This window comes from Podarcis pityusensis, assembly GCF_964106645.2.
Source record: "Podarcis pityusensis genome assembly, chromosome: Z".
Lineage (NCBI taxonomy): Eukaryota > Metazoa > Chordata > Lepidosauria > Squamata > Lacertidae > Podarcis > Podarcis pityusensis.
In genome coordinates this window covers 21,540,230-21,564,829 of record NC_138044.1, presented here as the reverse complement: position 1 = coordinate 21,564,829, position 24,600 = coordinate 21,540,230, and the positions used below count along the sequence as shown (strand labels likewise).

The 24,600-nt window shown below is 43.4% G+C and overlaps 1 protein-coding gene across 1 annotated transcript; it reads right to left on the bottom strand.

The window, feature by feature from the left end:
• Positions 1–8,073: 8,073 nt before the first annotated feature.
• MAGT1 (magnesium transporter 1) lies at positions 8,074–24,077 on the bottom strand. Its single transcript, XM_080989941.1, has 10 exons — positions 23,918–24,077; positions 22,567–22,736; positions 21,211–21,328; positions 20,657–20,797; positions 19,439–19,579; positions 17,927–18,016; positions 13,889–13,952; positions 12,867–12,941; positions 11,983–12,073; positions 8,074–10,532 (listed from the first exon to the last, which is right to left on the bottom strand). The coding sequence occupies exons 1-10, from the start codon at positions 23,999–24,001 to the stop codon at positions 10,517–10,519; spliced, it is 990 nt and encodes a 329-aa protein (XP_080846067.1). The 5' UTR covers positions 24,002–24,077; the 3' UTR covers positions 8,074–10,516.
• Positions 24,078–24,600: the final 523 nt, after the last annotated feature.

The window sequence follows — 24,600 nt, the reverse complement described above, 5'->3', positions numbered from 1 at the left end:
GCGTAGAATAAAATTTAAAATATTAACAGATGCAAAGGAAAGAGGTGGATTTGCCCTGCCAGACTTTAAACTTTACTATGAATCAGCAGCTTTTTGCTGGTTGAAAGAATGGCTGCTTCTTGAAAACACTGACATTTTGGATCTAGAAGGTTTTAACAATGTATTTGGATGGCATGCATATCTGTGGTATGATAAGGTCAAAGCACATAAAGCATTTAAAAATCATATTGTCAGGAAAGCATTGTTTAATGTTTGGACAAGATACAAGGACTTATTGGAAAATAAAACCCCAAGGTGGCTGTCACCGATGGAAGCGAAAGCTCAGAAAAAGCTCAATATGGAGGTCAAATGGCCAAAATATTGGGAAATTTTGGAACAAGATGGAGATAGACTGAAATTGCAGAGTTTTGAGAAATTAAAAAACAAAGTGCGAGACTGGCTTCATTATTATCAGATAATAGAGGCATATAATTTGGACAAGAAAATTGGCTTCCAGGTGGAAAAATCAAAATTGGAAACAGAACTGTTAGAACCCAAAACCAAGATTTTGTCAAAGATGTATAACTTGCTATTGAAATGGAATACTCAGGATGAAACGGTGAAATATGCTATGATTACATGGGCACAAGATGTTGGACATAACATAATGATGGCTGACTGGGAACAGTTATGGACCACAGGTATGAAGTTTACGGCATGTAATGCCTTAAGAGAGAATATTATGAAAATGATATACAGGTGGTACATGACACCAGTCAAGGTTGCAAAAATCTATCATTTGCCCGATAATAAATGTTGGAAAAGTAAAGAAACCGAAGGTACATTCTTTCACCTTTGGTGGACGTGCCCAAGGATTAAGGCTTTCTGGGAGATGATTTACAATGAAATGAAAAGGGTATTTAAATATACCTTTCTGAAGAAACCAGAGGCCTTTCTCCTGGGTATGGTCGGCCAAATGGTGCCAAAGAAGGACAGAACTTTCTTTATGTATGCCACAACAGCAGCAAGAATACTTATTGCAAAGTATTGGAAGACACAAGACCTACCCACTCTGGAACAATGGCAGATGAAGGTGATGGACTACATGGAATTGGCGGAAATGACTGGCAGAATCCGAGACCAGGGAGAAGAGTCGGTTGAAGAAGATTGGAAGAAATTTAAAGATTACTTACAGAAATATTGCAAAATTAAGGAATGTTAGAATGATGTTGGAATGAAGTTAGGTGGTTTAAGCAGTAATGCTATAAAGGTGTATGTAAAAAAGGATTGTTAATAGACGAAAATTTAAAGTTATAGTATATTAAGTTAAAGGATCATGAGAAAACAAAGAGGGAAAGAAATTGCTGACTTAACTAATTGAACTGGAATACAAAAAAGGGAGGTATGAGGAGGTCAGGGAAACAAGGATATGAATGTAAGCTATGGAAAAATTGACTCATTTTTCTTTTTTCCTTTTTTAAGTGTCTTTTATTCTTTTATTCTGTATTTTGTATTTTTCTTGTATTTTTACTTTTTGTTTTTCTGTAATTCTTTTTTTCTCTGAAATTTTAATAAATATCATTAAAAAAAGAAGAAGAAGAAGGTTCCTCTTCCACTCTTTGCTTCTTGCTGAAGAACCTGTCCATGGTCTGCTGCTTCATCCGCCTTTTCAGCACCTCCCTGAAAGGCGACATGACCCTCGTATCAAAAGTGTTCGCAAGGTCATGTGCCATGTGCTTGTCAGGGTGGTGCCGCTGTGCAAAAGCCTGCACATCCTTCCACTTCATGCAAATGTCCCTCAGTTCTTTGGAGGACAGCCGTTCCTCAGTTGCTTCCTCCTCTTCCAGCGAGGCCTGCTCCTGCGCAGCCTCTGCCTGCAGTTCGACCAGCTCCTGGGTGGTCAGCTCGTGGTCGTGCTCCTCCACCAGCTCGCTGATGTCCTCCTCTGTGACCTCCAGGCCCATGGTCCTCCCCGAGGCAACAATGTCCTGCACCACTGTTGACTCTGGTGCATCAGAGTCACTTGGTGCCACACAGTCCGGCCACAGGCTGCGCCAAGCGCAATTCAAATTTCTCTGACTGAACCCGTTCCAGACCGTGGTGATCATCTTCAAGCAGATGACGATGTCGAAGAGGTCCTTCCAGAATTCCCGCAGGGTGATGGTGGTGCAATCAGTCACCTCGAAGCATCGCCTGAAAAGCTCCTTGGTGTAGAGTTTTTTGAAATTGGCGATGACCTGCTGATCCATCGGCTGGAGCAGTGGCGTGGTGTTAGGTGGCAGGAACATGATGCTGATGAAGCTGAACTCCTCCAACAAGTCCAACTCAAGGCCTTTAGGATGAGCAGGAACATTGTCAATCAGAAGCAAAGCCTTCTGCGGCAGGTCGTTGTCCAGCAGGTACTGTTTGACAGCAGGGCCAAAAGCAAGATTGACCCAGTCCACAAACAGCACACGTGTGACCCAAGCCTTACTGTTGGATCGCCACATGACACTCAGCTGCTCCTTGTCGACCTTGTGTTTCTTGAAGGCCCGTGGGTTCTCCGAGTGGTACACCAGCAGGGGCTTGATCTTCAGGTCGCCGCTTGCGTTGGCACAGAAGAGCAGGGTCAGACGGTCCTTCATGGGCTTGTGGCCAGGCAACTTGGCCTCCTCCTGTGTGATGAAAGTCCTTTTGGGCATCCTCTTCCAAAACAGCCCGGTCTCGTCGCAGTTGAAGACCTGCTGTGGAACGTAGCCCTCCGTCTTCACAGCCTCCAGGAACTCCAATGCAAAGTCTTCAGCCGCAGGAACATCAGAACTGGCAGCCTCTGAATGCCTGACCACGCTGTGGATTCCAGATCTTGCCTTGAACCGGTCAAACCAACCTCTGCTTTCCTTGAAGACTTCTGGCTTGCCTGAGGTTCCTGGCTGTTCCCGGACAAGGTCTCCGTGCAAGGCCTTGGCCTTCTCACAAATGACGGCCTCAGTCACTGTGTCCCCTGCACGCTGCTTCTCTTCTAACCAGATGAGCAGCAACTTCTCGACCTCCTCCAGAACAGCTGGGCGGTTCTTTACGATCCTGGTGACTCCCTTGGCTGCATCAGTCGCAAGGATCTTCTCCCTCATCTTCAGGATGGTCCCGATGGTCGATGGATTCCTCCCGTACTCCCTGGCGAGGTCTGTCACACGCATTCCTCCGTCGTGCTTCCGGATGATCTCCTTCTTCATTTCCAGCGTCACCTTCTCCTTCTTCCTCTCGCCGGCCTCTGCAGCAGCAGTCTTCTTGGGTCCCATGGCAACACAGCTCCTAGCTTCGCAAACTCAGGAAAAAAAAAAAAAGAATGAGTGCTTCACATCCAAAAAATTCAAAAGCACCCAGCCACCCACCACACAGAAATTCAAACCCAGAATTTTTTTTTTTAAAAAACAACATGTCCCAATGGTCACAGAAAATCATAAAAATGCAGAAAAAAAACACACAAGCTCCCAGATTCTTGCAAACCCCTCCCCAACTGTTCCCCCAGCCAGCCACCACACAGAAATTCAAACCCAGAATTTTTTTTTTAAAAAAAACAACATGGCCCAATGGTCACAGAAAATCATAAAAATGCAGGAAAAAACCACACAAGCTCCCAGATTCTTGCAAACCCCTCCCCAACTGTTCCCCCAGCCACCCACCACACAGAAATTCAAACCCAGAATTTTTTTTTAAAAAAACAACAACATGGCCCAATGGTCACAGAAAATCATAAAAATGCAGAAAAAAACCACACAAACTCCCAGATTCTTGCAAACCCCTCCCCAACTGTTCCCCCACCCACCCACCACACAGAAATTCAAACCCAGAAATTTTTTTAAAAAAAACAACAACATGGCCCAATGGTCACAGAAAATCATAAAAATGCAGGAAAAAACCACACAAGCTCCCAGATTCCTGCAAACCCCTCCCCAACTGTTCCCCCAGCCACCCACCACACAGAAATTCAAACCCAGAATATTTTTTTAAAAAAACAACAACATGGCCCAATGGTCACAGAAAATCATAAAAATGCAGAAAAAAACCACACAAGCTCCCAGATTCTTGCAAACCCCTCCCCAACTGTTCCCCCACCCACCCACCACACAGAAATTCAAACCCAGAATTTTTTTTTAAAAAAACAACAACATGGCCCAATGGTCACAGAAAATCATAAAAATGCAGAAAAAAACCACACAAGCTCCCAGATTCCTGCAAACCCCTCCCCAACTGTTCCCCCAGCCACCCACCACACAGAAATTCAAACCCAGAAATTTTTTTTTTAAAAAGACAACATGGCCCAATGGTCACAGAAAATCATAAAAATGCAGAAAAAAACCACACAAGCTCCCAGATTCCTGCAAACCCCTCCCCAACTGTTCCCCCAGCCACCCACCACACAGAAATTCAAACCCAGAAATTTTTTTTAAAAAAACAACAACATGGCCCAATGGTCACAGAAAATCATAAAAATGCAGAAAAAAACCACACAAGCTTGCAGATTCTTGCAAACCCCTCAACTGTTCCCCCAGCCACCCACCACACAGAAATTCAAACCCAGAATTTTTTTTAAAAAAAACAGGAGAGTGGCCCAATGGTCACAAAAAATCATAAAAATGCAGAAAAAACCACACAAGCTTCCAGATTCTTGCAAACCTCTCCCCAACACCAAGTCCTTGAATTCCAAACACCCCAACCCCAAATCCAAAAACCCCCAAAAAAGTTTTAAAAGTTTAACTTACCAAATGGCTGCAAAAGAAGTTTTGGAAAAGCTTCAAAAATCCCCAAAGTCTTCAAAAACCTCAAAAAAGGCTACCACACCGCGTGCTACGAGTTGCTCCTCGAAGTCAAGTCACAACTGCACCTCTTCCAGCAATGCACCCTGGGTTTTAACGGTTTTACGAAAAAGGAAACAAACTTGCAAGACGTTTTCGTCTTGCGAAGCAAGCCCATAGGGAAATTCGTCTTGCGAAGCAGCTCAAAAAACGAAAAACCCTTTCGTCTAGCGAGTTTTTCGTCTTGCGAGGCATTCGTCTTGCGGGGCACCACTGTATTAGGCAACAGGGCTTATTAGACGACCCCCCCCCCCCAAATTGGCAGCTGCAATTTGGGGGTTCGTCTTATAAGCCCAGTCTTTCTCCCAGTGCGGAGCCTGCAGCAGCAGCGGGTGGCGGGCTCCGCTCCATGCCGGGCAACTTTCTCCCAGCGCAGAGCCCACTGCCCATACCCGGCGTATAAGACATAAGACGACCCCTGACTTTTTAACCTCTTTTCCGGGGTTAAAAAGTCGTCTTATACGCCGGAATCTATGGTATTTTAAATGAATTCAAATTTGCAGTGCCTAATGAGCTGCACCAAACGGTACTAAAGGAGATGGAAACCACAAGAGGGGACAAGAAGGCTCTTGTGCCCATGCCTTGCTTATGGGCTTCACTTTGTGGGCATCTAGTTGGTCACTATGAGAACAGAATGCTGGACTACATGGCCCATTGGGTCTGATGCTGCAGGCTCTTCTTATGTTTAATGTATTTTTAACCTCCTGTTGGAAGCCGCACAGAATGGCTGGGGAAACCCAGCCAGATGGGTGGGGTAGAAATAATAAATTATTATTATTATTAGGGGAAACCCTATGGGTTTTTAATGGTTGGGATGTATCCTACTGTACCACCTACCACTACCCACATGGGTCCCTATGAGGGAATGCAGCCCTCCAGCTGAAAAAGGTACTCCAATGCTCTTAAGATATAGCAAGCAGCACTTGTAACAGCTCTAGTATTATCTGTCCTTGGAAGGGTGTTTGGTGAGCACACACACTGTTCTCCAGTGTCCTTGCAAGTACTAAATGTTCCAGGACATCATCAGGCACAGGTAAGCTTTTTCTTCATTGAAATATACCAGATGGATTATTTTCCCCGTATCTGATCTTTATACATCCTTGATAAGGAACTTTAAAGCAGTGTTAGGCTGACAATATCATTAATGGCTGGAAAGGCGTCATCGGTGTTGGGGCTCGTATTTGGTTCGCTATGCACAGGAGGGGTCTTTTGCTTGTTACACGATCCCAGCAATGCACTTCTTTGGGGCTCTGGACCACCTTTGGGGACCCTCTCCAACAGGAAGGTGCTACAGAAATACGCTGTTGAGTCTGGGGCTTTGCCTGAGCAACAAGGCTTTCCTGGCTCAGCTGAAGCTGTGTTGCATCCCTTGTCTCGGATGCACTTCAGACACCTGCTTAGCTCAACCTTGACATTTACAAAATATCATCGCTACAAACAATCCCCATGCTTCTTCCCAGGGCTGAGCTGTGGGAAACAGCCTGCAGTGAATCATGACCAAACAGCATGGTCAGAAAAACAAGATAGGCCAGAGCCCTGGAAGACCTTATTTGCTTGAACAAATGAGATGAAAAGTTCTCATATGGTCCTTCCAGCCCAGGACAAGCCAGTGGGTAGCATATATCCAGGTGGTCTTTCAGCAAAAACAGACGCCATCATCTGCAATAAAACCTTCCTCTCCTGTATCAGTCTCTGCAGCCATGTCAGGTGCTGTGACTCTCCAACTGCTTTGACTTTACCCCCAAAGGCGCACTCTTCATTGTCTCTCAAGACCAGGGCTCGGCAAGGTTTACCTTGCCTGGGCCGGTTCACTCTAGCGGAGATCCGTCTGTGGGCCGGAGCACGAGCACGTGTGCCCGTGATTTCCGGCGTCTGCGCATGCGCAATTTCCAGCATGGAAAAAGCGAGTCCTTGCACTGTGCCAGTTTAGCACAGCACACGGGGACTCGCCAAGCAGGCGGCTAGGGGACTGTTTAAACAACCCCCGTGGGCTGCTTGTGGCCCATGAACCTTAGGTTGCAGACCCCTGCTCATGACAGATGCCAACAACATTCCCTGGGGAGGCCGTAGTGTTGCAGCTTTCCACATGGCCAGTGGTCATAAGTTCCTAAGGCTAGATAGGTTGTCAACTTGCGTGTTCTAGATAGGATTCTCTGCAAGCCACATGGTTATGCAACAGATGAAGGTGTGTAGCATGAAGACGAAGCCCTGCAGGGACACCACATCTTCTGCAACGGTCAAAGGCAGAGAAGCGCTTTTGAGGTGGTTAGCACAGTGGTTCCCAAAGTGGGTTAGTAGGAACCCACTCCATCCCTTATGCTGTTCAATGAAGGCTTTGGGTTTTGTTTTTGCTGGAAGTTAGCAGACAGGAATCCCAACATTCAGTCAGGCGACAGCTGACTTCAGGGGCCTTGCTGCTACCAGGGCTTGGTGTTAGTGATCCCTCCACTCTCTGCTCAACTACTGTAGGAGAATACGAGGGAAAGCCTCTCAATCTATGGTCTATTAAATGCAGGGACTATGGCTGTGATGATGATGATGATGATGATGATTATACTGTGTACTATTATCCTCTGTATTGTTTTTATTATTACACTGTATAAAGTTTGTTCTTAATGTTGTACAATGCCCTGGGACCTTTCAATAAAGGGTAGCATATAGATCAAACAAACAAAAAATAGCGTATTTTTCACTCTGTAAGACACACTTTTCCCCTCCTAAAAAGTAAGGGGAAATGTGTGTACGTCTAATGGAGAGAATGCAGGCTGCGCAGCTATCACTGAAGCCAGGAGAGAAGAGGGATCGGTGTGCACGGATTCCTCTTGCTCTCCTGGTTTCAGGGATAGCCACGCAAAGCCTCTTGAGCGCAGCTGGAGCGCTCCTGCCTCTTCGCTCAAGAGGCTTTGTGTTGCTTTCTTGTTTCTTGTTTCCCTCTTCTAAAAACTAGGTGTGTCTTATGGTACAATGTGCAAGTGGGATGGTCACTCCTTTCCAGAATGAAGTCCTGGATGGTGTTACTAACAATGTTCTCGCTGCTGCAGACATTGCTTGTCAGAGTCAAATGTGATAGAGCTAGATGATGGCCACTTATGATATAGATCATCTCAGTCAAATGCGCCTAAAAATATTTCTATCAAAATGCAGCCTTTTGAGCAAGTCTGATTTATGTCAAGTTGAGGCTTGCAGAGGGGGAAACATCAGAGTGGACTGTAGTCCACAAATGATGTTTTAGAGATGTGATAAAGTTCAGAAACACAACAGCAGGGGTAGGTAAAATATTTATTGAAAGTTGTTCAAAATCCATTGTAGTCCTTTCAATATCCATGCTACAACTGAATGCTGTGAGCTGTATAAAAATGCATTTTAAAAAATATTTATGGAGTCAATATCAAAAAATAGACTAATGGTGTTAAGGCACTTGAAATATAATTAAATATAGCAAATTTGCATAAGAGAAAACTACTTTGTTCAGTATAGTTGTAGTTACCTCTATTCAACTTTTAATGAGAAACATAATTTCCCTTACCTTCCCCATACCCACTCCCTTCGAGAAAAAGCACTATGTTTTTCTTGTTCTATGTCGTCAATCACACCTAGTATTAGGCCTGCCTTGAAGGAGACAGTGTTATCAAGCCAAGAAGCAGAAGTTCCAAATTAATACAGTTCCTAGAATCCTTTTAAGATTCCTTCTAGATCCAGTTCCTAGTATCCTCATGGACTGCAGGATGAGAACCAAGCAGATCATTTTCATTGAACATGGAAGGAGCTGGGGAAAGCAGCAAAAGCAGAAGAAACAGAGGCTTTCTTATAAAGCTTACAATCACCAATTAAGATTCATTATACATATTGGGATCTTCCCTCTCTCACCCCAAACCTTTCCACTGCATTCAGAGGTAAAGAAAAGCAGTTAAATATTATTACAAGGCAATGACAAAAGCACTGACATGTTTGATGCTTTGCCCTGCATTCTGCATGCAATATGTTCAGATTTAAGAGATGTTGCCCCAAACTGGCAATGGAAATCAACTCCTAGAGACAGGCTTCCATGTGAAAACTGCTCTGTGAGCCAAGTATCAAATGCACTGAAGAGTTCTGTGCACGACAAACCACACACACACAGAGGCAGCACCTAGAACAGTAGGCATGTCATTAACATACTGGAACAGGGCCTTATTTTCAGCCCATAGCAAGTTGGCAATATGAATACAGTAGCTTTAACAATGCCATTCACTTGTTTGGGAGACTAACACAATAGCGAATTGATACTATCAAGGCTGACCACACTGACTTTGTCTGGCTGGTGAATGTGTATACAGCAGGCTGCTCTGCACAGAGAATCAGATACGGGCTGTGCACCTTTTAACACACATTGTTGAGGATGCTTCTTTATTGAACAAAGGTCTGCTGGGGCTACAAGGCCACATGACAGTTTCAACATCAGAAAACACTTTCTGGTAGTCATGAGCATTTGCACTGTGCATGGAGTAAGAGGACGATGCACTGTACTGAAGGAGTTCTAGTGTAGATTACAAAGCGAATGAATGCAACCAGGGCCCCCCCTCATAATTATGACAGCAGTATTACTGAAAGATACTCCCAGGGTTTGAGAGAGAGAGAAAGGCTTATGGAAGTCACTTTCAAGTCATGTACTTTAAAAAAAAAAAGGGAGTCAACTTCTCTTGCCAGTTGGCTCTGCATTGGAACATGCTGCACAGAAACCGAGGTTAAAAATGTCATCATAGAATCATAGAATTGGAAGGGACCATGACAATCATCTAGTCCAACTCCCTGCAATGCAGGAATCTTTTGCCCAACACAGAATCAGATCACCTGGAAGCTGAACATCTTACAAAGAGGGACCTACTGAATGCATCTGCAGTGAGTCCTTTGCAATAGGGGGAGAAAAATATGGGCAAAATGTAAAGTCCTTGTAGGTGCCAGAAATACAATGCAGTGTGTATAACACTTAAAGCCACAGCCCAAAGGGCTGCATGGAAAGCTGCACATACACACTGTACTGTTTTGGGGCACCTCCCTTGTCAAAGCAGCCCTCCCTGCGCCCCACTCCTGCCCTGCTAAAAGCCACCCTGTAACGCAGGTAAACTATGAATAAGTCCAGTAGTTCATGAAGCTACAAGTGGTGATAACTGTGATTATCAGGGTGTCTCTATGCATAACACAGAGGCACTAACATCTGCCTAAAAGAGGGTCTTTGGACTGTCGCCTGAGAATTAAAATTTAGTTTTCTTTTAAACTAATCAGAAACAAGGAACCCAGATGCAAAATTATACTAGACCTAAATTAAATGGCGAAAAGAGCATGTATCTTAATACAGTGGTACCTTGGGTTATATACGCTTCAGGTTACAGACTCCGCTAACCCAGAAATAATACCTCGGGTTAAGAACATTGCTTCAGGCTGAGAACAGAAATCGTGCTCCAGCAGCGCGGCAGCAGCAGGAGGCCCCATTAGCTAAAGTGGTGCTTCAGGTTAAGAACAGTTTCAGGTTAAGAACGGACCTCCGGAACGAATTAAGTACTTAACCCGAGGTACTACTGTACTCCCCATGACTTTTAGGGCAAATTGTCAAGGCACTTGACATCTTTGGTTTGGTGTGCAACTGTCTCATTCCTATTCATTTCAAATGGAGGTAGCATGGTCCACATATTTCACGCTTCAGGAAAACAGCAGAGATGCAACATTCTTTAGCTCATTAGGAAGCTAAGAGAGAGAGAGAGAACACACACTGTTTAGGTTACCAAATCAAAATAAGCAATTATTGCTCACAAATCCTAAAGACTCAAATTGAACACCCACTGATTTTAGAGAAATGTAAAATGCATCGTATTTTTCGCCCCATAGGACGCACCGCCCTATAGGACGCACCTATATCGTATTTTTCGCCCCATAGGACGCACCGCCCTATAGGACGCACCTAGTTTTTTTGGGGGGGGGGCGGGGAAATAAAGAAAAAAAAATTCCCCCCCCCAGGCACGGGGCTGGCGCGGGGGAAGCCCAAGCTTCCCCTGACCCCAGCCCCCAGAAGAGCCTGCTATCCGCAAGAATAGGGAGCCGCGCCGTTCTCCCCAGGCTTGCGGACAGCTGTGCGAAGCCCGGGCGCGCTGAGGCTTCCTAATGCAGGCAGCTCTGCGCAACCCTCCGGAGCCCGGCGCAGGAGGGTCGCGCAGAGCTGCCTGCCCTCCGTGACCCTCCAGAGGCCGGCGCGGCTTGGCGCCGGGCTCCGGAGCGATGCGCAGAGCTGCACGGAGCCCGGGAGCGCAGGCAGCTCTGCGCGACGGTCCAGAGCCCTCCGGAGGGTTGCGCAGAGCTTCCTGAAGCCTGGAGAGTGAGAGCCTCCACCCGCACCCACATTTCCCCTTCATTTTTGGAGGGGAAAAAGTGCGTCCTATAGGGCGAAAAATACGGTACTTGGCATCAGAATATGCTGCATTTAAATTTTAGTTGGCATCATTTGGGAAGTGTGACAGAAAACATGCCAACAGAACAGCAGCTGATGATTTCTTAGCTCAGGGTCCTCTCCCTCCAAGTCCCACTTAGACAATCTCTCTGCAGGCAGGAACCTGTGCATGCCATTTGTATACCACATGTAGGCCTAGCATATTTTAGAGACTTGTCCAAATACTTCCCAAGTTACAAAGTATGTTTTTTCTTTAATCACAAAACAGAAAAGGTAGTCTTGTCTGGTTATAAAATAAAGATTCCCCCCTGTGGTTTTAACCCTGTGATGTACTGCATTGTGCATTCTGAATGGCCATGCTTGCTTCCCTTGATCTGGTTTATTTATCTTCTAACTTGCTTGTTTTTAAAAAAATCAGTCTAATTCATATTCTTCATAAAACATCAATTTATTTATTTAAATGTATTTTTTTATTAAAGATTTCTTGGTATGCGCAATGTCTCTTTTTTCAAGTTACATTTTCTACAGATCAGTTTCATTTGTTGAGACATTAGTGTTACTTCATAAAACATCATTAAGGAAAAAAGTGACACCATGTTCAGTGTTCTCTGTTTAAGTATTATTAATAGTTTGGAACTATCCAAACAAACAAACAAACTATGCAATTTTTTTTTCAGGGAAGCTCGATGTCAAAATACTATTAAAAAGCTATTTATTGGGATAAAGGGATTTTAAATAGCAAAAAATACATACCTGTATGGATAACCATGGTACTTAGATCTAAATATTGACAGCAGCCAACTGAAGAACAAGACCACCAAACCGATGCCAGCCATACACATTACTGCAGAAAATAAATCACAAAATGAAGTCAGCTTGCCGAAACAGCATGGAAATAATCAAGCATGAAACTGAAATTTAAAGAATGCTTAAAGGTAAAGGTACCCCTGACTGTTAGGGTCCAGTCGCGGACGACTCTGGGGTTGCACGCTCATCTCACTCTATAGGCTGAGGGAGACGGCATTTGTCTGAAGACAGTTTCCAAGTCATGTGACCAGTATGACTAAGCCACTTCTGGCGAACCAGAGCAGCTCACAGAAATGCCGTTTACCTTCCCACCTATTTATCTACTTGCATTTTTATGTGCTTTTGAACTGCTAGGTGGGTAGGAGCTGGGACCGAACAACGGGAGCTCACCCCGTTGCGGGGATTCGAACCGCCAACCTTCTGATCGGCAAGCCCTAGGCTCAGTGGTTTAGACCACAGCGCCACACACGTAGATTGTCTAACTGCAGTTCCAACTGAATTAATTTGTGAGAAAACTCTCAAAAGGAGCAAAAGAGGCCATACAACTTAGAAAACCAGCAATAAGTAACAAACCTATTCTTACTGACAACAAAACTGCCAGAGGAAAGTTTTCCCAAGCACCAAAATATTTTTTACAGACACACACACACCTGCTTTTTCCATCCTGGCATTCCCTGTTTAAAAATGCAAGCACATTGCATTCCAGGCACAGGAAGGAAGGAAGGAAGGAAGGAAGGAAGGGGAATGCTGTGGTGTCAGGATTGACCAGAAGATGGCGCTGCAACCCAACATTACCATCCCTGCCAGGTGAAGCGAAATGTGGTACTTACTTTTTCTCTTCACTACCTCCAGGTCAGAAGTTGCAGCTTCATGCAGGAGCACCATCCCAAGAGTAACACCAGCATCTGAGAAAGCTGTTTAAGGCTAAACCACTTCAACAGGCTGAACAAAAGTATGGCACATTCCTATCCAGTTTCTTAATGCTATGCATTTAGAAAAATCCTAACTTTTGCTGTAGTTGCAGAGTTTGCAAGACTGAGCCAATTTTGAACTCAGCAACCTTGCCCTAGCATTCTGGGTTGAACTACAGAAAAAAGGAGGAAGGGTAAGAGTCATTACGTTTTAGGTCTATGCATTCTCAAAACCTTGCTAGATTCCTGCCCACCCCACCTGACTTGTTATCTTTTATGCACAATTGGAAGCAAGAGACAGTAGTGAGGGGAGCTGGAGGGGGAAATCACTGAATTAGGGATGGGGCTGGCAGCATAGGTTACACAGTGTTAACCAGATCAAAGAATTCAAAGCAGTTTATAAAGACAAACTTATTGGGTCAAAAGCTTTCATGGATTACAACCCACTTCACAAGCAATGCCATTTTCAGTTTGTACTAACAGAAACAAACCCAAGAAGCATAGAGAGGGAAATGCACACTCTGTGCCGCTTTGAAGTTACAATTAAAAGCTTAAACTTATATAGATAACCCCCAGGAATGTTTATAACAAGAGGTAAAAGTACAAACATCCTAATCATGTCTGTCCTTAAAAATAACAGCAGTCCTACTGAGAGAGGAGCCACTGAAAATAATGGACACACATTTAGATCTACAGTATTCATTTCACTGAGTCTACTCTTAACATAGTTGGCTACCACCTATATGAAAATCTAGCAGTTACAATGGTTTTCCATTCAGATAACCACACCTGACTGGCATCAGAATTCAGCAACTACTTGCTTGATCTGATCAATGATTTCTTTAGAAGGTTGCAAAGTCACTGATGCAAGCCCCAGGAAACTTTGGCTAGATCTGGTCAAAAGGTTTTCACGCTTAAGTATTTGTTGTTAAGAAGGATACTAAACAACAGAACAATGTGTGTTTCAGCAACAAATTGAGCTTGACTGCTCCCATGGATATAGCTCTGCAAGAAAAGGGTTAAAAAAAATATGCAGTTTTGATTATTTCATATTTGATTATAAGATTCCTGATCTAAATTTGCACATGCTCACACACAGATCTACATGGGGATGAAAAGCCAGGTTCACTCAGTCTCCAGACTTACTTAAAAGGGATTCTGCTGACTGCAAAACTGTTCCAATCAGTAGATATTCCTAGAGCATATTACTGTGGTACCTGCCTTCTCAGGTCAGCTAATGCTCCATGTGATGGTCCATCTCTTGCCAGGAACTACAACAATATTTCAGGATGTGTAACAGCGATTGCTTTCTACATTTAAAATGCTGGCTTTAACCTACAAAGGCAATAGCCCAGTCCTCCTAGACTGCATTGTTACTGTCACCTATAACAGTCTCAAAAAGCAAGGAAGAGCACTCTTTCAGCAATTCCATCTACCCAAGAGCCAAAGAGAGAGTCGGAGAGAAGCAATCGTACCTAATCTGACGAAGAGAGGAGCGAACTAGCGGTTCCCAATTACTTAAGTTCTGTGGACCCCTTTTGTTTCAAAAGCCAAGCCATGGACCCCTACTTCTGGAAATTTTGCTCTCTCTATAGTACTTTTTGTTATGTGAATGGTGCCACAGACCCCCTGGGAACCATTGCTTACTGGAGCATCATGGTTGTTATAGCCTTTTTCCAAAGTGTTTCCAAAGTGTTTGCACGTGCCTTGACCAGAGGTTGGAGCCATAACCCAAAATACCATACCTCCCAGCAAAAGGGAAATCTATCCAGTTGGTTTATGAAATGCATATATTCACTTTAAAGACGACAACTAACAAAACTGCATAAAAGATTTGCTTCCAAGGAATGCAGTTTCACTTTCTCCCTAAGTATAAGATATGCAAAGGAGCAACAGGACCCAACTAAAAAGGTTACTGGTCTTTCTAACACACACTCCTTATCCTCCTTTAAGAAGTGTGCAACTTCCATTTAAGTGTATTCAGATGAATTTACTATCAGTGTTTGGCTTCTGAAGTTGTTTTTTTAAAAAAAGTTTATCGGTTTTGCATAAATAAGAAATTAACTTAAAATAAAATTATACCTCTTCCCCCTACCATACAAAGTGCCCCAATGATACCCATTGAAAATGAGCATATGGGTCGATTGGTCCCTGTCTAATTATATTAAAATGCCTTTCCATGTGTTTTCAGAGGCCTATATCCATGTTCCTTTGTTGACCTAAGAAATAAGAATAAACCAAAGATTATAGAAGTTCCTTGGGCTTTTTCTCTAACCAGATGAAACGCCAGTGAGAAAATTGGAGGGTACTTGTTTGGCATACCACCACCTCCAAATCCAAAAATAAGATGCCAAAAACGGATTTTTTTATGTCTGAATAAGCATTGTTACAAAACTGGATTTTCCCTATAGGAACTACAATTTGCAATACATTTGATTTGTATCCACGCAGCTGGTCCAATCCCTGGATTACTAGTAATACCGTATGATCACATCTTGCACACAATTAACTAGCACAATTTCAACCTCTGTAGCTGAAAGCTGGCAAGTTGAAAGCCTGCAAATTAATTGCATGCAAGTTGGAGAGCTTAAAAGCTCCTTTTGTTCTGGGTTTTCCTGGCACACAAATAGCTTTTAAGCTCTGCACCTTGCTTACCAAGCTCTGGGAGGCTCTCACAAGATCTTGTGGGAACTCAGATCTTGTGAGAGCCTCCCAGAAGCAACAAGAGAGCCTCCCAGAGCCCAATATGCAAGTAGGAGAGCATAAAAGCTCTCTGCCTTGTTTGTGGGGGTAAGACCTGTTCACTGCACCAGCTCTGGGAGGTAAAATTGCTCATGCAGGGGTGGTTCCAGGGGTGTTCGGACATATATGTTTTTGTTCTGTCCCTGGAACATAACAAGATATGATCATACTTCATACTTGTCAGGGCCAGAGGCAGATGCAAGTCAGTACGAAAGACGCAAGGCTTCATTGTTAGTGAAGTTAGTAAAGAGTTAGTCAATTAAACTTTATACAACTCAGCAACATTTCCCAGCAGGTATCAGCGCTATGGAGCAGTTGCCAGGACTGAAGATCCCTGCCTTGCGCCCTTTCTGAGGCTCCTCCTCTCCCAGATATTTCCCAAGCGTGCCTCTGGTCTCTGTTCTGGCCTCCTCATTATTCTGCATATTCTTGGAGACCATGAAGGAGGGGAGCTTGTCGCAGCAGGAGAGGGAGGGTCCCTGGATTCTTCAGCAGCCTCTTGACCCCCCTCCTCTGCTTCAGTCTCGGAGTCTGAACTGCTCCCTGTCACCAACACTTCCTACTCGCTAAACCCTGTTGCACCTTCAACATCCAGCCCTTCCTTCCAAGCCTCTCCCCCTGACCTCTCCTCAGCATCCCACCACCAATCCCCTGGCTCTGAGCCTTCCTGCTCTAAGGTTCCCATTGGGGGTTCCCTGGCTGGTGCCACCCACCACTCCCCTTCAGCCAGCCAGTCCATGATATCACCGTGCAGAGGTCACATAGTGTAACACCATCCAATATTACGTACTGTCTCACCCCCTTGTGAAGTCAATTGAAATAATACTCTGTGTGGCAAACAAGGCTTTCATTGTATATATGTATAAATGTTAGAATCATGTTTTGCCAATTTAAAAAATTTCCAGTCTTCAATCATTCTTGGTATGAATCTAAATAAGTAGAGATGTGGTGGCAGATTAAAACTCGCAGCAACTTGCTAAACATCTGGGCCAGCACAAAAAGCAGGGGAGACAGAGGGCAATCCTGCTTCATGCAGGAGCTCTGATTGCAAGCCATGTGCCAAAATAACCACAGAACTCTCCTGATCAAGGTTTAAAGTAGACTTATAAAGAAGGTCCCCATGTTAAACCTTTGCAAGTTTTCAAACAGAAAACTCAGTTCAATGTGCTTCTGCACGTTTACTAAACATGGGGTGGCACTGAACTCAGTCTTACTCATTGAAATTAATGGGCATAATTTAATCACGTTCCTTAATTTCAGTGGGTCAACTCTGAGCAAAACCAAGTTGAATACAAACAAATACAGGATACATAAATTTTGAATTGAACAGTATGTAGTGAAAGTAAATAGGAGGCAAAAACGTATATATTTTTAAAACTTAAAATGCGAGATTTAGAAGCATTACTGTGACCAACAGTTTGTGAGAATCCGAAAGCAATGAAGTGTTGCTTAAAATAACCACAATATTTTCACTGTTAGCACAGCCTAGAAACTCTCAGTTTCACATTTAAGAGGGCTACAGGTATGAAAGACAGAACCTTTAACAATAAATTGAAGGAAGGAATATGCCTAATCAGGGACCTCTTTAACAGGCAGAGTGTGGCAAAAAAAGATTCAGGAGGAGAGAAATGTATACTAGCTACAATAATCTACACACTTCAGTAAAAAATGTATCACCTATTCTGAATGCTCCTGTTCTGTATCTGTTACATATTCTGTACCTCCTGTTATGAATACACCTATCCTGTATCAGTTACACTGACAACCCCTCTGCTTCTGGACTCAATTCAGAGCTGGTTGTGGCCTTTAGAACCCTAAATCGTTGGAGACTATGTTGTCTAAAGGACCACCTATACCTGTATGAGCCTGCCCAAGCAGGAGCCCTGCTCTCTGGTCCATCAAGCAAGAGCTATTAAATTGTGTGAGTGCAAGGAATAGTGCTTTCTCCCAGGGTGGGAATCTCTGGAACTCTTTGGAACCAGAGAGACACTCTGCTGGTCCTTAGAAAGCCTCTCGAGAAACATTAATTGAAGTCTGTGGTTGAGTTGTTTGACACTTTGACACATGAAAAAATACTTAGTAGCTGCTGCTTTTATGGGATGGGGGTTGTATTTTCATGTGTTTTAGAGTTTTACAAATGAACTTGGAAGGGGAGTATATGCTGAAAGACATGTTAACATATTTAAAAAGTTATACTGGAGTTTTGATGTTTGTTTGTTTTTTAAATGCTCACTTACCACTTGACCTGTATGGGGATTCTTATGAGCATATGGTGGCCCTCTGATGTGATTCCACATTTGCCCTGATGTCATTGCCAGAACGAAACACTGTAAACAACACGTTGAGAAATCAGTAAACTTGTAAGCACCAAGAAAGACATCCCTGATTCAAACATTGCTCACCTTTTAAGTGACCTCAAACAATACTGGTCATTAATTTGTTTCCACTGTTTCCCCAAAGCTTTAAATTTCAGATATATTCTGAGCCTGTGCCCTAGTTGAATCCTCAAAATGAGTTCGTATTTCATTTATGCCCACATCATGATTGCATATTACACAATCATGTGACATAGCCAAGAGCATCCTGTCCACAAGTGGCTGCCAATACTGAACATGCCCCAAGCAAAGCAATTAAAACCCTTTTTTTAATCCAACAGAAAACAGTAATTTCACAACTGCATCTTTCCTCAAATAAAAGAGCTCCCACTAAGGGAATGAAGCTATTTTATTTCCTTTAAAATGTAAACTCACAACAATTTACAAACGAGCAAACAAAAAACCTTTTGCCACAATCTTAGGGGTGGGAGTGGGGGAAGAATAGTATTCTCCTGATTTCCCTCTCAAAGGATAGAGAGGTTCAACCTCAGACAAGAAGATCTGACCTCATATACCTGCTCTATGAAGCTGCAGAAAGGTCCACAGCCATTATCACTCTGATATCAGAACTCTGACGCTGAAGAGAACAAGAAGGGATTTTCTAGAAATGGCAGTGGATCTTCAGGATCCAAAGCCATCCTGTTTGCTAATATTCCCCTGGAACTGAGGAGATTTCACCCCTCCCATACCCAAGAATCTGCTGATTCTCCAGAGAGGAGTGGTGATTTTCTGTTCTCTACTTATTTCGCTGCAGCCTCACATCAAAGAGAGAGAGAGACTGAGTGTTAGAGATCGTGTGTATAGATAAGGTTGCTGCTAAGAGCAGCTGCAGACACTCAGTGCAGTTCAGCATTTTTCGTTTAGACCTCATTTAGCTCTGTATATAGTTGTGTATTATAGTTGTAGATAGAATAAAGAAGATATTCTACAGAGCTGCTCTCCGAGTCGTTTATGCTATGCTATACTCTGCTGTGCGACGACTGTCTTCTTGCGGGAGTGAATCCGGTGCTCACAACTCTAAGCTGTGAGTCCACAGCACTTTGACCTGTTCCTGTGCAGAAGGTGGTCTCTGGAAGTGCTACCCAGCTCGCCTAGCCCAGTCGGGGCTGAAGTGGATGAGCCCAGTTGGTGGCACTGGCTCAAGGGCGATGCTGACAGGAATGGGGGACAAGATACAGCAGCCCTTCCATCTGAATCAGTGGAAAAGAAACTGTTACTAAAAACCAGAATGACAATCTGTTTTTTAAACTGAAAAACAATACAGCCAGATCACAGTAGATGCATGCAAAGAATAGGCCAAGTGATGAGGAAGGTTGGGAGAGGGATCCTGAGGAGAAAAGAGGAAACAAAGTGGTTACAACATAATTTGCTTACCAAAGCAGCAAAAGCCCAGCCTGTCTTGTTATACAGAAAATCCAGGTTGCTTCTTCTTAAGTACACAAGGCCACCGATAACAGCGAGGAGCAGCCCCAACATCAAGGGCCCAGCATAGTTTGGAGGCCTTATCACACGGATCTATGAAAGTCAAAAACAGTTTGCACATTAAAGCAAACTGGAAGAATTCTGTACAAAAATATACAGGCACCAATAATTCCTGAACAGTTTTACTACTAGAGGGATAGGTAAGTTTTTGAGAATGCAGCAAAGCTACTTCAACTTCTAAAAAAAAATCTAAAGTGTTCCATACGGAAAATTGCTTTTGAGAAGTAACACTGAAGTATACAAATAATTTCAATATTTTAATTACATTACACTCTGTTGTTCTCATAAGCTACCTCAAAGTAGGTTACAATTAAACTATAGCCAGGAAGCACATTACAAAAACATCTGCTTTAAAATGAAAATGTTTCATCTTGTGTACAAAACCTCAGAAATAGCATGGAGTATACTAGACCACAATGAAGTGAGCATTTCAAACTGAGATGTACCACTGAGGTATTCCTGCTCCAAGTTGCAGTCAATCTTACCTTACAGGTAAATGGTGCAGATGCCCACAGATCTCTAATAAGAACCTTTAAACAATTTAAAGCTGCATTTATTACATGCACACGTATATGGAAACAATTCCCACCGAACACAGTGGCCTTACTCCCAGATAATATAAGATTAAGGATAGGATTAAGCTGCAAGAATAATACAAAAACCATAGCAAAGGGTTGTTGCTGGATTTTAGAATGCCCTGAAAATAATTTGAAAAGTGACATGACAATATACCAGAAGTGTGTTTAAAAATACACTCCAATCACTAGCAGTTTTACCAGGATGCTCATGACAACTGGGAAACACAGGAAACAACAAAATTGCCTCTCCATAAAAATATCTAACAGTTCAACCCACCGACCCTTTCTCCATCCACCATGGAAAACATGATTTCATAGAGCACCAAAATAAGACTAAGTAAACTGTACTGGTTTAAAAGAAATAATTGTATTGAGTGTATGCATATGGTGGAAAAGATGGACAAGTGCTCATGAACTTGTTCTCTTCGTGTGGCAGTCCTGCTATTTGAGGCAACAGAACAATAATATATTTCTTTATATTACAGTTAGAAGCAAAACACTGCATAGAAGTTGAAGTCTGGCCTTTACTTACATTGACATCAGTTCTATCAGCAACCCAACGGGCTAGCTGTTCAGCAGCAAAACCTCGTACTTGCAGTTCGTATGTGTCACCTTTTTTCGGTTTCCCTTTTGGTGGGAAATTAATGAAGGTTGGAGCAGAGTTCATGTTGAGCTGTATTTTTTAAGAAACACAAAGAAATGTACTGTCACTCAAATTGTCTGTTGAGCTGCTACCTAAAATCCATGCTCTGAAATGGAGCTCAGATTCTGAAGTTATCCAGACATAACTTGTGAACCAAGACACATAGGTCTATGTTGCAAACTCCACTGTCTCACATAAATACCAGTAGTTGTACTACGGGTTACCAGAAAAGCTTATTTCTTCCCTCCCACTCCACTTAGTTTGAAATGCTCTGAAGAAGCAAGTTATTACTTAATGTGCAATCCTAAATATTAGAGTAATATTAAGTATGTTTATGTTACTGATGCCCCAGTAAGTATAAACCGTTTTTAGAAACAAAACAGTAACGCACATCTTTTTCTTAATCCTACTCCACAAGTATAACTACGCAAGAAGCACATTACCATTTGAAATACATCAGAGCCTTCATCGAAATCAACCATGGCAAAAAAGATCCTGTTTGTGAATGCACTTGAGTACCGCCATGAGTTTGCCAGAATCTGATATTCTTCATCAGCTTGCCTACAAAAATGTAAGAAAGTGCTGTTCAAGCATCTAACCATGTCAAGATTTAAAAGCATTTAGCCCATCAGAAGTTTCAAGAATGTAAGCCCACACTTTCACACTAGCTGTAAGAAAAAACCTGAACAGCAGCAATGATCATGCAGCCACAAGTCACCACTACAAAAGAACAGCATCTGAACTGACAGGGATGCATATACTTCTTGGCGTTCCCACAAAGTTGCAATTTTGCTTTCTTTGGAGAAAGCCTTTTATATAGTAGGATTCAAAGACCCACACCCCTCAGTCTCAGCTAATGTAGTATCAATAAATAATGTCTTTAGCTGAATCCCTCATGTCAATGAGCATTTCTTTGAGAATATTTTTATAATTTGAGAACAGATGGCACTCCAGGTGTGAGTAAGTAGAATTTAAATCTTTAATGCTACAGTGGTACCTCGCAAGACGAATGCCTCGCAAGACAAAAAACTCGCTAGACGAAAGGGTTTTTTGAGCTGCTTCGCAAGACGATTTTCCCTATGGGCTTGCTTCGCAAGACGGAAACGTCTTGCAAGTTTGTTTCCTTTTTCTTAACACTGTTAATACAGTTGCGACTTGACTTCGAGGAGCAACTCACAGAACACGGGGTGGTAGCCTTTTTTGAGGTTTTTAAAGACTTTGGTGATTTTTGAAGCTTTTCCAAAACTTTCCCGACACCGTGCTTCGCAAGACGAAAAAATCGCAAGACGACAAAACTCGCGGAACGAATTAATTTCGTCTTGCGAGGCACCACTGTAAATGCTAAACCAGTTACGGTTGGCACTTCAGATGTGCGCAGGTAGAATTTAAGTCTCTGATGCCAAATGCTAAGTCAATTAAAGATGATGGTCTGTGAATCAGGTGCTTGAATAAGGTTTAGCAAGCACAATACCTACATGAATTGTTTGAAGAGACATTCTTTCTGTCAAATTCTCTTCATAAGAAGCAGGTATAGTACTTTTAACTTAAAAAGCAACTCCCTGTGTATGACTTTATATCATTTCTAAAAGAATTATTTTCAAAATATCACAATGATTAATTGCTACTTTAACAATCTTTTGGTGCACCTGATTTTTTGAATGCTAGCATGGTGCTTTTCCCTTGAGTACAACAGAATAAGTTTGAAGTAAAAAAGATAAAACAAAGAAGAAATACTGTGACACAAAAAAGCATACAAGGTTTTCTGTAATAATGAATTTTCAAGTAATTTAAATCCATACTTGCACACAACACATTGTCTGTGAGGCTGAAGCGCAGTGAACATAACAATCACAGAGTAGTTTCTTGGTGGTGCCTTTATAAGACGACGAAATTTATCACCGTTCAGTCGAATTACCGACCGTTTGCTAGCCCATTCCATCAGCTGGTTCACTTTTTCTGAAAGAACCATCTAAAATATAAAATTGGAAGGAAGAAAACAGTTTCTGTTAAACAAGTTTTCTACTAGGAGTCTAAGCTGCCACAGCTTAATCTGAACAACCATGCATGACATTTAAATGATATGTATTAGCTGCATGATCCCAGAATCAGACCCAGCTCCTAAGCCGTGTTGGGAGACTGAGAATGGAATACTGGTGTCTTCTCTTTAGCCTTTCCAGTATGTTATCATTTCATCTCCTTCCCAGTACCATTTCTTTACAGCAACTACCATTGATAAATCAAGGTGAATATTCACTTCCTCAGTGCTGCTTGCAACTTCGTGTCCTACAGATGTTGGCAGACTACAACTCCCATCAGCCCGTGGTCAGAGGCCACAGAAGATGTCCAGATTATATGGAGTACACTAGGCCTGTTCACAGCATTCAGATAATGCAACCAGCAACAAGCCTTTGATTCCATGAACTTGGCCACACAACATACGGTCTGCATAGACATGCCAAGGCACCCTTAGATGCTGCCCCATTCTCAGTTCTCTCCCTCATCGCCTGCCATTCACTGCCTGACTAAGAGTCATAACCGTCGGATCCTCCTCCTCAGCGCAGGCAGCGCCCGTCGTTTACCCTACGTGACAAGAAAACATGCCCTCTTCTAGGTATCTCTTGCTAAAATCTGGCGGCACTAATTCGCTTGCGCCTATAGCTGCAGCCTGGTCGTGCATAAATTAGGCGAAACGTATGCTACTGCAGTGTAACTGGCAGCAGCTGAAGGCGCAGCCAACAACTTTTTCATTCATTATAATCTTCATCATCGTCATCACTTGTTATGAATCCATCTCTCCACCAAGGAACTCTCTGCGGCGGCAACTTAACAGCAGCAGCCTGAGGGGGGCGAAGACTCCCACAGGACTGCAGTGGGAGAGACGAGTGGCGATTAAGCGATGCAAAGTGCTTGAGGCGCGGGGGGGGGCGGCCCTCTGCACATGCTCGGCAACCCTGTAGTCCGTCACACACACACAGAGCTCTTCCTAGGATAACTGCGGGCCTAGCAAACAGTTGTTGGCGAGCCTCCGTAAGTTGGGCCCTGAGAGTAAGAAAGGTGGGCGGTTGGATGACCTCGGTGTGCCCCTCTCCTTCTCCTCCTCCCCGCCTGGATCGCGATCGCATCGGCCCTCCTCCAGCCAGTCCCACTCACCTCCTTCTTCTTCTGCCCTCCGACGCCGGAGCCGGCCAGCACGGCCAAGAAAGCCAGAGCCAGAACCCTCAGAAACGCCGCCATGACTGAACCGGCCTCCCTTCCTTCAGCGACAGGCAGAAAAGCCACTCACGGGCAGCCCGGCGCCCATAGGCCAGGCCGCGCGTCGGGCCAGTACCGGATTGGGTGAAAGAAACTTCCGCTGCCTAGCTATTGGTCCCCTGCGCTTCTTCCTCTTTCACTAAGTCTCCGCCCCTACCCGAACTTTTACTTTTTGGACTGGAAGTGGAGGAGAAAAGAGTTCAGGAGGGGAGGGAGGAGTAGGAAGGACGCGTCAGACTCCCGTTGACAAATGAGAATGGGGTAAGCTGTTGCGATATGATTGGCCGCCAGAGACCGGTTGGGCGGACTTCGTGCGGACTGACAGGCAGCCCGCACAGCCTGTCTCTGGGTTCTGCGCCAGACGGGAGGACTTTGCGCTCAGCAGCCCCCAAAGGGAGGGGTAAGAGGGAGGGGTAAGAGGGATGCGTCAATTTTAAAAGACTAGCTGTTTATTAATTATTTACTATTATTTATTTCATAAAATTTATGCACCCTTTTTTTAAATTAAAAAACCCCAAAACTGGTTTACGAAAAATATAAGACAATAAAATTATCAAAAGGAATAATTAACAGCAATAATA

What these genes read in the sequence shown, in the direction of transcription:
- MAGT1 (XM_080989941.1), bottom strand. Translation starts at nt 24,001, where the DNA reads ATGGCGGCGTTTCTGAGGGTTCTGGCTCTGGCTTTCTTGGCCGTGCTG. An exon ending in GCTGGGCTTTTGCTGCTTTG is followed by an intron (nt 18,017 to 19,438) that starts GTAAGCAAATTA and finishes TGTTGTTTACAG; the next exon opens with TGTTTCGTTCTGGCAATGAC. An exon ending in GGAGGTAGTGAAGAGAAAAA is followed by an intron (nt 12,074 to 12,866) that starts GTAAGTACCACA and finishes TATTTTCTGCAG; the next exon opens with TAATGTGTATGGCTGGCATC.